The following is a 14,966-nucleotide window of genomic DNA, read 5'->3' as shown; positions in this document are numbered from 1 at the left end:
GGGCAGACAGAGACTGAAGATCATCAACTAAACTGACAAATCCTGTAAGAGATGTGAAGGACAATTCAATGAACGTAAGAGTCTCTGTTGTGCACCTTCACACCACAAGACTGAGAAATAACATCTAGAAAATTAAGGCAACAACACTGACAAACCACCTCCTGAATAAACAGTGACCAACACCAGCTTTAATCATAGGATCTGTATGATGTGATAACCACGGTGCTCTGATTCGTAAAATGATAACAGGCCTTAATTCAGTGCTGTAGGTGTATTGTAAATTGGAACCTGAAAAAGGCACAACAGACTGGAGAAAACAACTGAAGGGTAAAGGAAAGCAGAGTTCTGCTGTCTACAATACAATGGACTGTTCCAAGTGCACCGACCAAAATGAGGAGGATTAATCCTCACCCACAAGCATTTAAAACTGTTATCCAATCTCAATACAAAATCTCTCGGAAGGAAGCCTTACTCATATTATGAGTATGGTAAGTATTTAGTGACCATTGTATTTTACTTTTAAATTGGAAATCAAACATCCTTAATACCAACAAATACAGGAAATGTGAGAATAATACAAGTGCTTTACAACCATGTTGGCCCATCAGAAAACACAGTCATGGAATGTAGACAAATATAGACCCGACCCAGAGACACTAACCAAGAAAGAAGATTCATACACATGCAGTGAGAGCCTGAGTTCCTCATCACTTTTACAGCACCATCAGCAAAGACACACAGGAGAAAAGCCATTCAGATGCAGTGAATGTGCAAAATGTTTTAGTCGATTATCAAGCAAGCAAAGACATCAGCAAACACACAGTGGGGTAAAACTATACCATTGCAGTGAATGTTTAAAGAGTTTCTGTCAGTTAGCAATCCTACGAATACATCAGCGAACACACACAGGAGAGAAACCATGCCATTGCAGTGAGTGTGGAAAGAGCTTTAGTAACTTTGGTGACTCTTGGACATTAAGGAATCATCAGCGAATACACACAGGAGAAAAGCCATTCAAGTGCAATGAATGTGAAAAGAGCTTCAGTTTTTTATCAAACCTAAAACAGCATCAGCAAACACACACACAGGAAAAACCATACAACTGCAGTGAATGTATGAAAAGCTTTAGTCGGTTATCACACCTCCATTGCCATCAGCGAACACACACAGGGGAGAAACCATACCATTGTAATGAATGTGTGAAGAGATTCAGTCAACTATCAGATCTGCCATCAGCGAACACACACAGGCAAAAAACCATACCAATGCAGTGAGTGTGGAAGTAGTTTGAGTGCATCTTCAACATTAAGGAAGCATCAGCTAACACACACTGGAGAAAAACCATACCATTGCAGTGAATGTGTGAAGAGCTTCAGTAATTATCACACCTACGGAAACATCAGCGAACACACACTGGGGAAAAACCATACCATTGCAGTGAATGTGTGAAGAGGTTCAGTAATTATCACACCTACGGAAACATCAGCGAACACACACCGCGGAAAAACCATACAACTGCAGTGAATGTGTGAAGAGTTTTAGTCATTTATCACAACTACAAACACATCAGCAAACACACAAAGAGTAAAAACTATCCAAGTGCAGTGAATAAGAAAAGAGCTTCAGTCGATTACCAAGCCTATATAGCCATCAACGAATTGCAGAAGATGATAGCATTACAATTATGTGGGGCATTCAAATGCTAAGTGATGATACATAAATTATAGAAGTGCTGGCTAGCAAGTTAAGAAAAAACACACAGATAGTGGTAGAGTTATCAAAGGCTACCACATTACCTGTAGGGGGCCTGGCTTTGCATCAGTGGCAAAAGTGGCATCCAGTGGCATCACTGATGCAATATAGCGCTCACACCGGCACAAGGACATCAGTTACTTTTGTTCTACTCTTTTGGTGCAGATCTGGAGCTTGCTGTCTCATAGTCTTGAGTTTTCCCACAGAAATGTTTCCAACAAGTGCAGTACCATGACATCAGTGTTCAGGCCCTGTAAAGATTTGGAAAGACAGGTGTACCTAAAAGATCCTCACTTCATCTGCCACGAGTGCCAGAGCAAGTACCCAAAGGGCATCAAGGACATGAGGCAAGGCTCTTCATGGCCTGGGACAGGGACGAGATACACAGTTGACGTCGCTTCTGACCACACTACAGCTCAAAAAGAAAAAGTTCAAGAGGCAGGCCCTAGCTCAAGTGTTACTATCTTTGGAAGCTGGAGACTGTATGGTGTCACTCGACCAGCAGGATACGTACTTCTACATCCTGATCCGGCATTTGCATCAGAGGTATCTTGTTTTGTTGTGGGTTCTATGCACTACTAGTTTGTTGTGCTCCCATTTGAGTTAACATCAGCACCTCCAGTTGTCACAAAGGTGATGGCAGTTCTTATAACCCATTTCCGAAGGTTGGGCACACCTTTTTTCCAGCCGTACCTGGATGACTTGCTAATGAGACTTGGATCGGCAAAGGTGATATCTCCCAATCTGCAGTCAAGAGAAGCCCTACTGTTCGACCTGAGTTTCTCAACAAATGAGCCAAAATCCCACCCAACACCCTTCCAACTACTCCACTTTATAGGGGCAGTACTGGACACCACTCTTCCCCATGCCTTTCCTCCACTCAGAGCATTGCAGACATTTGGGGGAAATTATTGCTTCTTTCCATCATAGTGCGAAAGTCCCAGTTCTGTCAGACCTCTGACTCCTGGGTCTGATGGGTTCCTGCATTCTCCTAGTCTCATGTGAATGTTGGCCCTACAGTGGTGCCTCTGCGAGCATTGGCTACAGTACCGGGGGGGATCTGTTGGACTCCATCATAATCTCCACCAGTGCTGCAGCAGAAGTGTTTGAGTGGGGGAATGAGGTGAACCTGAGTTGCAAAATGGCCTTTGCTACCCCTTCAGCCGTGGCTACGGTAGTAAAGAATGCTGCTACTTCAGGGTGAGGAGCTCGCCTAGAGGGTCTGGTGATCAGAGTTTTTTTTTGTCTCTGAAAGAGCAGGTTCTGTTGGAACTGCAGGCAATGTGGCTGGCACTTAATGCATCCTTCTCCTCCACCCAACGTTGGTCGATCCAGATCCTGGCAGACAATTACGCAGTAATGCGCTACGTCAATAAGCTAGGGGGAATACAGTCTCATCTCTTTTGCCTGCAAGAATTGAGACTGGTCTTGGGTGCACCACCAAGGGATTTGGATCACCACCGGCCAGCTAGCGGAGTGTCCCTGAATTTCAGAGCTGATAGTCTCAGCAAGTATTATCTTGCCGACCAGGAGTGACATCCACTATGGATATTAGTCCAGGACATCTTCACCCGGTTGGGTACTCCTCAGGTGGATTTGTTTGCGTTTTCAGAAAATGCTCAGTTGCAGAAGTTCTGTGCCCTCCAGTATCCATTCATGGGTGTATTGGGGGCCACGTTCCAGTTTAGGTGGAACTTTCAACAGTGCTACACATTTCTTTTGATTTCTTGGATTCTGCAGAAGTTACACCAAGACCAGTTGCAAGTCTTTCTCATTGCCCCTGATTGGCCAGCTGGTGTGTGGTATAAACACTGTCAGCGCTTCACCAAATGTCCCCTTCGGAAGCTGCCATGTAGAGTAGACCTTCTCTCCCAGTCAGAGGGAATGGTGCTGGACCCAGTTTCCAAGGCCTTCTCCTTCATGCCTGGAGATTGAGGCGGGACAACCAAACTCCATGCAGCTGCCACCGGAGGTGATAGACATAATCTTGTCTTGTCGTCGACCCTCAACCAAGTCCATCGGAACAAAAGGTTACTAAGCTGCGGTAACAGTCTTTCTGGGGTATACTCTATCTGCTTGCAGATTCCTCATTGACCCATCCTCTTCGCCGTTTGTTGGATGTGTTATAGGGAGAGCTAATAAGGCCCCAAATTAATTTTGGTACTGCATCACTCCCAGAATGTTAGTCATTCTGCTGGCCTTGAAGCTTGGATAAAATGGTTGAAAACTGATGTGCTTGTGCGCTATATGGCTTTGGTAACATCATCAGACGCCACTTATGGGTCTGATGCGAACCATCGCTCCCTACCGGAGATGTGACAGCTTTGAAGTTTCCAGAGTGGTGCCTGAGAGTATTCTACAGGTGATGAATCTGCAGGCAGATAGGAGTATCCACCAGAAAGATCATTATCACAGGTAAGCAGTGAGGATGTCTGAATAATTTAAATGGTTTGTTTACTGATAAGAAATCTGTCTCTAGCTTTCAGTGCAGATGTGCAGAATACGAATCTGCACACAGTCGCTCACAAATCCAGTTGTGTGACTCCAAGGAGACAGATAACAAGAAAACAGAATTGAATTTTGCAAGCTGCTTTTGTCAATGTATCGTTGCCCTTAAAATGAAAATGATGCTATTGTGAGAAACTGTAAATATGTAATAACTTTCCTCCTAATATCACATGATCCAAGTGTATGAAATATACTGAAACTAGTGAGGAATTGTCTAAGTATGTGAGTTTTATGTCATAAATTAACATAATTAGCTGAATAATTCACGTCATCCATAGGTTGGAGGAAGCTACTGGAACATATTTTTGCAAGTGTCATTTAACCATTGGTGTTTTAAACTATTGATTCCTTTAAGTTAGTTTTTAGACATGAGATGTAAGTTATACTTTTGGTGCAGCAGTTCCTTGTTTCCCTACTACTGTTTATGAATAGATTAACTAATGTTAAATGCATTTTTGTAATTGATGTATTCTTCTGTAATACTGATTTAACAATTTCATGCAATATACACTAATGTACATTAATTCTAAAATAAATGGTTGATTCATTCACTCACATTCTGCCAACTCTTCAGTGATTTTTTTTATTTTAGAAGAGAGAATACTGCAATGATTTTCAATGACAGTGATTCTTAACCTGTGGTCCAGGGAACCGTGGAGGTCTGTGAAGCCTACTCAGGGGCTCTGTGACTGCTTAGAAAATCAAATATTATTTAGAGATTAATAAAGTATATGTAAGAAAAGGCTCTAAGGGCCTCATTACAACATTGCCTGTATTGACCGCCTACCTCCACGGCGACGGCCGGCAACATACTGCTGCCGTGGCTACCAGCCGTCTACGCATATCATGACCACCGACGGTATTCCGCCAGAATGCTGGCGGAACACCGCCGACGGTCATGGCAGCAGATGGTGGTAAGGCGGCGCTGCTGACAGCAGCACCGCCACGGCAACAAAACAGTTTTGCTGGCGGATGCTGCTGCTGACAGCAGTTCCGCGGACCGTCTCCGCAGGAGGACCCCCTGCAAGAAAGTAAGTCGGGTTCTCCGACCAGAGAGGGGGGTAGGGGTGTTGTGTGTATGTGGGTGTGTGTGTGTATGTTTTGGTATGCGGGTGTGAGTCACATTGGATGCATGCATAAATGAGTGATTGTGAGTGTTGTGTGTTGTGAATGCATGTGTGTGACAAGCTATGTTGGTGTGAGTTGCGTGGTGTGGGTATGTATGTGTGCATGTGTGGGTGGTGGTGGGTATGTGTGTGTGCATGTGTGTATATGGGAGCACATGTAGGTGTGTATATGTGTGGGGGGCAGGAGAGGGAGGGGAAGGGTGGGGCGGGAGAGACCCCATTAGTGCCAGGGAAGGGTTTCCCTGGCACTGATAGTGCCTACCGCCATGGTTTTCATGGCAGTAAGTTTGGCACGAAAACCATGGCTGTAGGCCGGGTCGTAATCCCGAGGGTGGGATTGTGACGGCCACCGGGCTGGAGACCGAAGTCTCCAGCCCAGCGGCCTTTACCATCCTGGTGGTCGGTGTGTTAAAGTGGCAGTCTTGGATGGCGGTAACCGCCAGGGTCCAAATCCCATTTCTTTTTCCGCTGACCTGTTGGTGGTATTACCGCCACTTTAACACCGACCGCCAGGGTTGTAATGAGGGACAAAATGTACAACTGAAAATTTATAATCCTTCTGTAAATGTGAAAAATTAAGTTGCTATCCTCCGATTGATTTGTGGGAGCAGAGCAAGTGCATCAAACAGAATATAGTATGGATGATGAGTGGCCTCAATTAAGTTAGAAACGCTCCAAACTTCCTATTAAAATTTAAATGTTGATTTTTCATTTTTTTTACACAGTAAATAAAATATTTCTTTGTTTGTGTATTTGTTTTCTAAATGCTTGTTTTTGTGTTTTTTTGTATATAGTTTTGTGGTTCAAAAAATCAAAAATTCCTAGTGTCGGGTCCCCAGCTTCCACTAATGACTCAGCGTGAGTCCCCAGATTCCAGCCATGTCACGTAGGCTCTCATTATTCTAGTGAGACTACTGGATTTTGAGCTGCAGGATCGCCTGCGGTGTGGGAGACTGAGTCTGACCCACTACAGGTGCTCCAGCTAACTAGCAGTGCCTCATCTCTACCCAAAGGCAGGGGTGTTGGGAAGCCAAGCGCATGACATAATTGATTTCTCACGGAAACCGTGGTCACTCAGGTCTCATCAGTTTCTCTCAGTTACATTAGGTCTCACATACACAATGACAAACCGAGGCAGTATAGGTTTCAATAATGCTTTAATAAAGCGACTGCATCTTAGATAGCAAAGCATGGTCTGCAGTAACCAGGACGATACAGCATGACAAGATTAAAATTGGGACAAGGAGAGTAAAGCATAGAAATAACGCTACCATATTGTCACTAGAGTCAATGGACTAATTCCTACCTAAGCTATAACAGAGCACAGCGTGTTAAGCTCTAATTCTGCCCTTCAGGTTCCCCTTGGAAGACAACATCCCCCATACCTGAGCAAAGGCCTGAAGTCTGCATAAGTAACTCAAGCAAAGCATTTAGCAATCAGCACACAGTTGTGGTTCTCTGGCTAGAATCTCCCTCTGACGTGTAAGGGACAAGGAAGTGTTTTTATAATAAAACAGCTGATGTTCTAAGAAAATGTCCCTACGTAAGGATGTGTGTTTTCTATGAATGTCATAGACAAAACTTACCATGTGTGTAGGAAAGTACCATCTTGCCTGGCATATTACCCCATTTTTTACTTGTGTGTATGTTAGTTTTTGCCTGTGTCACTGGGATCCTGCTAGCCAAGACCGCAGTGCTCATAACTTGTGCCCTATATGTGTTCCCTGTGTGGTGCCTAACTGTATCACTGAGGCTCTCCTAACCAGAACCTCACTGTTTATGATCTCTCTGCTTTTAAAATTGTCACCGCAGGCTAGTGACTATTTTCACCAATTCTGATTGGCACATGGAACACCCTTATAATTCCCTAGTATATGGTACCTAGGGTATTGGGGTTCCAGGAGATTCCTATGGGCTGCAGCATTTCTTTTGCCACCCATAGGGAGCTCAGACAATTCGTACACAGGGCTGCCACTGCAGCCTGAGTGAAATAACGTCCACGTTATTTCACAGCCATTTTACAATGCACTTAAGTAACTTATAAGTCACCTATATGTCTAACCCTCAGTTAGTGAAGGTTAGGTGCAAAGTTACTAAGTGTGAGGGCACCCTGGCACTAGCCAAGGTACCCCCACATTGTTCAGGGCAATTTCCTTGGACTTTGTGAGTGTGGGGACACCATTGCATGTGTGAACTTCATATAGGTCAATACCTATGTGTAGCTTCACAATGGTAACTTCGAACATGGCCATGTATCATGTGTAAGATCATGGAATTGTCCCCCAAGCCAAATCTGGTATTGGGGTGCCAATCCCATGCATCCCTGGGGCACCAGCATGGACCCCGGGTACTGCCAAACTAGCTCTCTGGGGTTTTCTCTGCAGCTACTGCTGCTGCCAACCCTCAGACAGGTTTCTGCCCTACTGGGGCCTGGGCAGCCCAGTCCCAGGAAGGCATAACAATGAATTTCCTCTGAGAGAGGGTGTTACACCCTCTCCCTTTGGAAATAGGTGTTAAGGGCCTAAGAGGAGTAGCCTCCCCCAGCCTCTGGAAATGCTTTGAAGGGCACAGATGGTGCCCTTGGAACACAGGTGGTGGACCTAAGTGACCCAGACTGTCCAGTGGTCCAACTGCCTAAATTTTGGAGGAGGTAAGTCCTTGCCTCCCCTCTCTGAACACAGTCACATGTGGAGTTCTTGTTCTAGCTCCCTCCTTCCCCTGTTTATAAGATTCAGCCAGGTGTGAGTGAGACTTCAGCACGACCTGTAAATATGTGAGGGTCACTCGTGGTGAGCGAGGCTTGAAGGCTCTGGCCCATGCCACATCTTATGTCACTTCCAAGGCACCAAATGCTACTTGCATGACACTGCTATGAGGCCCTGCCCAATTCACTGAAGACCACGAACAACCCAGAACCACCCCATTGCATCCTGCTCAGCTTCCGATCACTCTGCAAGTATGCCACGGAAATCTAGGACACAATCACCTCCCTATCATCCGACGTGGCCTTCATCACCGAAACCTGGCTCAACCCTCCTTGAACCCTGACATTTCCACTGCAACACCCAATGGCTACAAAATGACTCAACACAGCACCAACAAACATGGCAGGAACATTGCCATCATCTTCAAGAACACAATCCGATGCATGGCCAACAGCGACGACCCAACCCCCTCATGGCACATCTCAATTTCCAGCTACAATCCGATGCCAAGACAACAGAAATAGGCACCCTCGTCTACAGACCCCCAGGACCTCGACCGGCCCTTTTTGACATGATCCTCAATATCATAGCGCCTATTTCCATCGACTCTAACCACTATACCCTACTCAGAGACCTAAAATTCCACATCAACAATGCCAACTCCACCACTTTCCTTGAGAACATGAGCAGCATAGGCCTCATCCAACTGGTCACCATACCCTCACACACTTGACCCCATCTTCACCTCCAGTGACAGTCAGATTCAGCTACGCACACAGAACTCACCTGGTCTGACCACAGCACTGTCTACTTCACTATCGCCGGCATTCAAGACACCACCCCCAAGCACCACGGATGCAACTGCAGCAGCTGGGGCAAAGTGACAGAAAAACAGTGGATGCAGGTCCTTGACAATTTCAAACTCAAGGTATCATGCAACCTTGACCAGGCCATCCTGAATTTTTCCACCTGGATCACCGAATGCTCCGACAGTCGCCCCGCTGAAACGTGCCAGAACCAATAAAACCTAAGGACAAGCCAGCCAGTACATCCTGCGGCTCAGAGCCACAAAGTGCAGCTGCTACAGACTTGAGAAACAATGGCAATCCACCAGGAACCCCTCCGACAGAGCAACCTACATAGCAGTCCTCAGCAGCTACCACTGGCAAATCAAGGAAGCTAAGAGAGCACCCATCATGGCCCACATTTCCCTAGCAGCCAACCTTATGAAAGAACTATTCAGAATAGTCAAACAGTACTCCAACCTGACAGCCACAGAGAACTCTGTCCACCCTTCCCAAGAACTCTACAACACCCTCTCAGACTACTTTCACAGCAAGATTGTCACCATCTACAACTTCAACTCCCATTCCACAATCTCTCAGCCCTCCTTCTCTCAACCCCCTATGGCACACCAACAGAATAATCACCACATGGACACCGCTCACCACACAATCCACCTTGGCCATCATGTCATCTACCCACTGACCTATGCCCCCACCACCTGTTTAAACTCAGAACCAATCATATCAGCATGGAACTTCCCATCATCCTCAACACCTCCATCACCTCGGCTGTTTTTACAGACAAACGGAAGCACTTGGAAATCAGAATCCTCCTAAAGAAACCCTCCTCCAACCCTAGAGAACTCAAACATTACCAACCTATCTCTCTGCTTCCCTACCCTGCCATAGTACTCAATAAGGGCTTCAGTCAACAGCTAACCAGCTACCCGGAAGAAGGCAAACTACTCAACATTATCCAATCAGGATTCCACACCAACCACAGCACCAACACCACACTTATCGCTGGCATGGATGAATTCAGAAAACTCCTTGATCACTGGGAAACCACTGCCCTGATCCTTCTCAACCTATCAGCTGCATTTGACACTTTCTCCCACCACACCTTTATCAACAGAATCCACAGCATCAGCATACAGGAAGACACTCTCAAATGGGTCACCTCCTTCCTAACAGGATGTACCCAGTATGTCCAGCTGACTTCCTTCACCTTCACACACAAGAACATCATATGCAGGATCATCCCTCTGCCCCATTTTGTTCAATACCTATGTGACCCTCCTGGCTGACATCGTCACATCCTACGGACTCAACATCCTCTTCTACGCAGATGATTCCCACTGCATCCTCTTACTCACAGAAGAGCCCTCCACCACCAGGACAAACGTCTGCAACACCATGACCAACGTAGCTGACTGGATGAAAACTAACAGCCTCAAACTCAACTGCACCAAAACAGAAGTGCTAAACTTCGGGAGAAACACATCCTTATGGGACGATAGCTGGTGGGCAGCCAAACTCGGACCAACTCTTATGCCTACAGACCACGCATGCAACCTCAGCATCATCCTCAACAGAGAGCTCACCATGAAGCACAAAGTCAACACATTTGCCTCCTCCTGCTTCAACACCCTCTTCATGCTCTGCAGAATCTTCAGGTGGGTCACAGTCAACACCAGGAAAACTGTCACCCAGGCCATCGTCACCAGCCACCTTGACTACGGCAACGCACTCTACTCCAGCAACTCTTCTCAGCTCCTCAAGAGACTCTAGACCATACGGAATGCGGAAGCCAGCCTTGTCCTTCACCTCCCCAAACACACCTACATCACCCCCACCTCAGAAACCTTCATTGGTTCCCTGTCCATAAGAGATGCCAGTTCCAGCTCTTCCCGCATGCCTACAAAGCTCTATGTGATCAAGGACCAGCCTACATCAACCACTGAATAAGCCTCCGTCAGCCCGCCAGACACCTGCGCGCCTCCCCGCTGGCTCTTGCGCACACACCCAGAATCCAGCACAACCGTAATGGTGGCCACTCCTTCACCTACATCATCTCCAAAGCATGGAACGACCTACCCCTCCCCCTCCGAACATTACCCTCACTGGCGGACATCAGGAAGAGACTCAAGACCTGGTTCTTCTGTGCACTACAAATACAAAGACTGATTAGACGGACAGTGTTTTATGACATAGGAGCTAGGGTTACCACCTGGCTAGTTCTTTACAGGCATGTTAATATCCCAGCCACTAAAAAAGTAGAAAAAGTCACCTAAAACTAGCACTTTTCCTCTTTTCAGTCGCACTTAATATAGCTGCCCTAATGATCCAAGACTGATATTTAAAGTACACAAAGCAGTAAAGCCATGTTAAAAGTGAACATAGACAATTTCATGAAAAGTCTAGTTTAAGTATCCTGTTTAGGCCTTTGTAATATCTTGAAATATGAACACATTGCCAGTATTTTTCTCTGGAAAAGGTGGTAACCCTAATAGGAGCCTATTTGAAGGAGTCCAACATTCTCAAGTGGTGAAGTAACCCTTCAGTCCTTCAGACCTAGCATCACTTACTACTTTTCATGATACCATCTACTGAGTGAGAAATCTCTAGGTGGGTCAAACCTGATTGCTCTGTCTTGTGAATTTATTGTTACTAAAACCAATTGCATTTTTTTGTTTTGTAAGTCATATATAGTTTGGAAGGAGGTGGTCAGTGGCGTTGCCTCCTGGACGGTTTTATACCGGCATGGCCAGAATTGTAAAGCCCCGGTCGTAACAAAAAATTTAAAAGTCACTTCAAGCTACTATTAAGTTACTATTAGCCAGGCTAGCCTGGCTGATGAAGGGTGAAACCCTGAAACCGGTCCCAGGATGCTTGTTTCCGGTCCAGTGAGGACCTGGCTTGGCAGTTCGGGCTGGACATTTCCCATGAGGAACCGGGTCAAGACTGATTTGCATATGGCTGGATCCAACCTGGGGTAGCATGGTGAGTAAAAGAATGATGGATTAAACCCAGATCTGTGACTGGGGGTGAGTGTTTGCATTGTTCAGCACTCTGTCCATCATCCTTTTGTGTTGCTAAAGTTGCCCTAAGTGGGAAGGTTATGCCCAGACGTGGGTCCCTTGCTCACTGTGCCACTGGATTCAAACTAGCCTGGCTGATGAAGGGTGAAACCCTGAAACTGGTCCCAGGATGCTTGTTTCCGGTCCAGTGAGGACCTGGCTTGGCAGTTCGGGCTGGACTGTTCCCATGAGGAACAGGGTCAAGACTGATTTGCCTATGGCTGGATCCAACCTGGGGTGGCGTGGTGAGCAAAAGAATGATGGATTAAACCCAGATCTGTGACTGGGGGTGAGTGTTTGCATTGCTCAGTACTCTGTCCATCATCCTTTTGTGTTGCAAAAGTTGCCCTAAGTGGGAAGGGTATGCCCAGACGTGGGTCCCTTGCTCACTGTGCCACTGGATTCTAACTAGGTTGGCTGATGAAGGGTGAAACTCTGAAACCGTCCCAGGATGCTTGTTTCCCGTCCAGTGAGGACCTGGCTTGGCAGTTCGGGCTGGACTGTTCCCATGAGGGACAGGGTCAAGACTGATTTGCATATGGCTGGATCCAACCTGGGGTGGCATGGTGAGCAAAAGAATGATGGATTAAACCCAGATCTGTGACTGGGGTTGAATGTTTGCATTGTTCAGCACTCTGTCCATCATCCTTTTGTGTTGCTAAAGTTGCCCTAAGTGGGAAGGGTATGCCCAGACGTGGGTCCTTTGCTCACTGTGCCACTGGAATCAAACTAGCCTGGCTGATGAAGGGTAAAACCCTGAAACCGGTCCCAGGATGCTTGCTTCTGGTCCAGTGAGGACTTGGCTTGGCAGTTTGGGCTGGACTGTTCCCATGAGGAACAGGGTCAAGACCGATTTGCATATGGCTGGATCCCACCTGGGGTGGCATGGTGAGCAAAAGAATGATGGATTAAACCCAGATCTGTGACTGGGGGTGAGTGTTTGCATTGTTCAGCACTCTGTCCATCATCCTTTTGTGTTGCTAAAGTTGCCCTAAGTGGGAAGGGTATGGCCAGACGTGGGTTCCTTACTCACTGTGCCACTGGATTCAAACTAGCCTGGCTGATGAAGGGTGAAACCCTGAAACCGGTCCCAGGATGGTTGTTTCCGGTCCAGTGAGGACCTGGCTTGGCAGTTCGGGCTGGACTGTTCCCATGAGGAACAGGGTCAAGACTGATTAGCATATGGCTGGATCCAACCTGGGGTGGCATGGCGAACAAAAGAATGATGGATTAAACCCAGATCTGTGACTGGGGGCGAGTGTTTCCATTGTTCAGCACTCTGTCCATCATCCTTTTGTGTTGCTAAAGTTGCCCTAAGTGGGAAGGGTATGCCCAGATGTGGGCTCCTTGCTCACTGTGCCACTGGATTCAAACTAGCCTGGCTGATGAAGGGTGAAACCCTGAAACCGGTCCCAGGATGCTTGTTTCCGGTCCAGTGAGGACCTGGCTTGGCAGTTCGGGCTGGACTGTTCCCATGAGGAACAGGGTCAAGACTGATTTGCATATGGATGGATCCAACCTGGGGTGGCATGGTGAGCAAAAGAATGATAGATTAAACCCAGATTTGTGATTGGGGGTGAGTGTTTGCATTGTTCAGCACTCTGTCCATCATCCTTTTGTGTTGCTAAAGTTGCCCTAAGTGGGAAGGGTATGCCCAGACGTGGGTCCCTTGCTCACTGTGCCACTGGATTCAAACTAGCCTGGCTGATGAAGGTTGAAACCCTGAAATAAGTCCCAGGATGCTTGTTTACTGTCCAGTGAGAACCTGGCTTGGCATTTCGGGTGGAACTGTTCCCATGAGGAACAGGGTCAAGACAGATTTGCATATGGCTGGATCCAACCTGGGGTGGCATGGTGAGCAAAAGAATGATGGATTAAACCCAGATCTGTGACTGGGGGTGAGTGTTTGCATTGTTCAGCACTCTGTCCATCATCCTTTTGTGTTGCTAAAATCTTGACATTAGACATTTTTTGAGATGTGGGTGCACCATTCTACTTTGTATGTATTTAATCTAACTTGTTTGTTTATAATTTGTCTTGATTCCAGTCCAGGTAATGGAACCATCAGAGTGTTATCTTGAAGGAGGGTGTGAGTATGTGCAAGGAAGGCCCTCTGAAGGCATTTCACCCTTAATGATTGCTTATATCGTTGCCAAAATGTCCCTGTCAACTTGGATTGAGCTCTGGATACCACTGATTTTTTTAAAGTATTAACAGCTGACTTTGCGGCTAAGTCGGCTGCACAGTACCTTCGAGCGATGATTCCCTTACTTTTATGGGCCACGCTATGCTAATCATGGACCAAAAGAAGCTTGTATTTTAAGACAGCCATCTTTCCACAGAGCCGCTTATTTTTAATTGGTTTCACTTTTGAATCTCTGAAACCTTTTGAATGCCATTGTGCTGAATCAACATTGCTCCCTTGCACACAGAAGGATGAATCTGACATGATTAGTGTGCGAGTTGATGGATCAGTCTTCTGTAGTGCAAGCAACAATGCATGAATTTCTGCGAGCTGTGCAACACAATCACCAAAGGTTTGAGTATATAGTGCTTTAAATTTGGCATTTTCCAAATTTCCCTGCACTACAGCACAAGTCAGGTTATTTCAGTACAGTAACAAGCGCAGGCTGTGCAGAGCCATCTTTATAGAAAACTCTCCTATATTCCTCAATGGGAAGGATGTTAGGAGTTTGTGGTATATTTTGGGTATAGTGAAGAAATTCTTGAAAGCAGACAGTCAGATCATACTCAGATCCTACCTCAACTGCACTTAAAGATGCGGGCTACTGCACGCAACACAGGTATACAGTGTGACCATAGAAAAAGTTGCTTTTGACACCACTTCTAGTTTAGAAACATAAAAAACTATAATTATTAGTTTCCCTTGCAACAAAGGAAGCTCTTTCAAAATGGCCATTTGTACCACACTAATAATTTTCTCTGTGGGAGCGAAGCGTGCTTCAGCTGTGTAATACAAATGTGATTTGTAAGCAGTAGGAACTGTCC

At 46.2% G+C, this 14,966-nt stretch overlaps 1 protein-coding gene across 1 annotated transcript; it reads left to right on the top strand.

Moving 5' to 3' along the window:
- Positions 1-593: 593 nt before the first annotated feature.
- Positions 594-1,274, top strand: LOC138286944 (oocyte zinc finger protein XlCOF26-like). The gene has a single exon (XM_069227319.1). It carries the CDS (start codon positions 594-596, stop codon positions 1,272-1,274), a length of 681 nt encoding a protein of 226 aa, XP_069083420.1.
- The last annotated feature ends 13,692 nt before the right edge of the window (positions 1,275-14,966 follow it).

The sequence above is a fragment of the Pleurodeles waltl genome, chromosome 4_1, assembly GCF_031143425.1.
Source record: "Pleurodeles waltl isolate 20211129_DDA chromosome 4_1, aPleWal1.hap1.20221129, whole genome shotgun sequence".
NCBI lineage: Eukaryota > Metazoa > Chordata > Amphibia > Caudata > Salamandridae > Pleurodeles > Pleurodeles waltl.
This window is presented reverse-complemented; position numbering and strand designations above follow the sequence as displayed.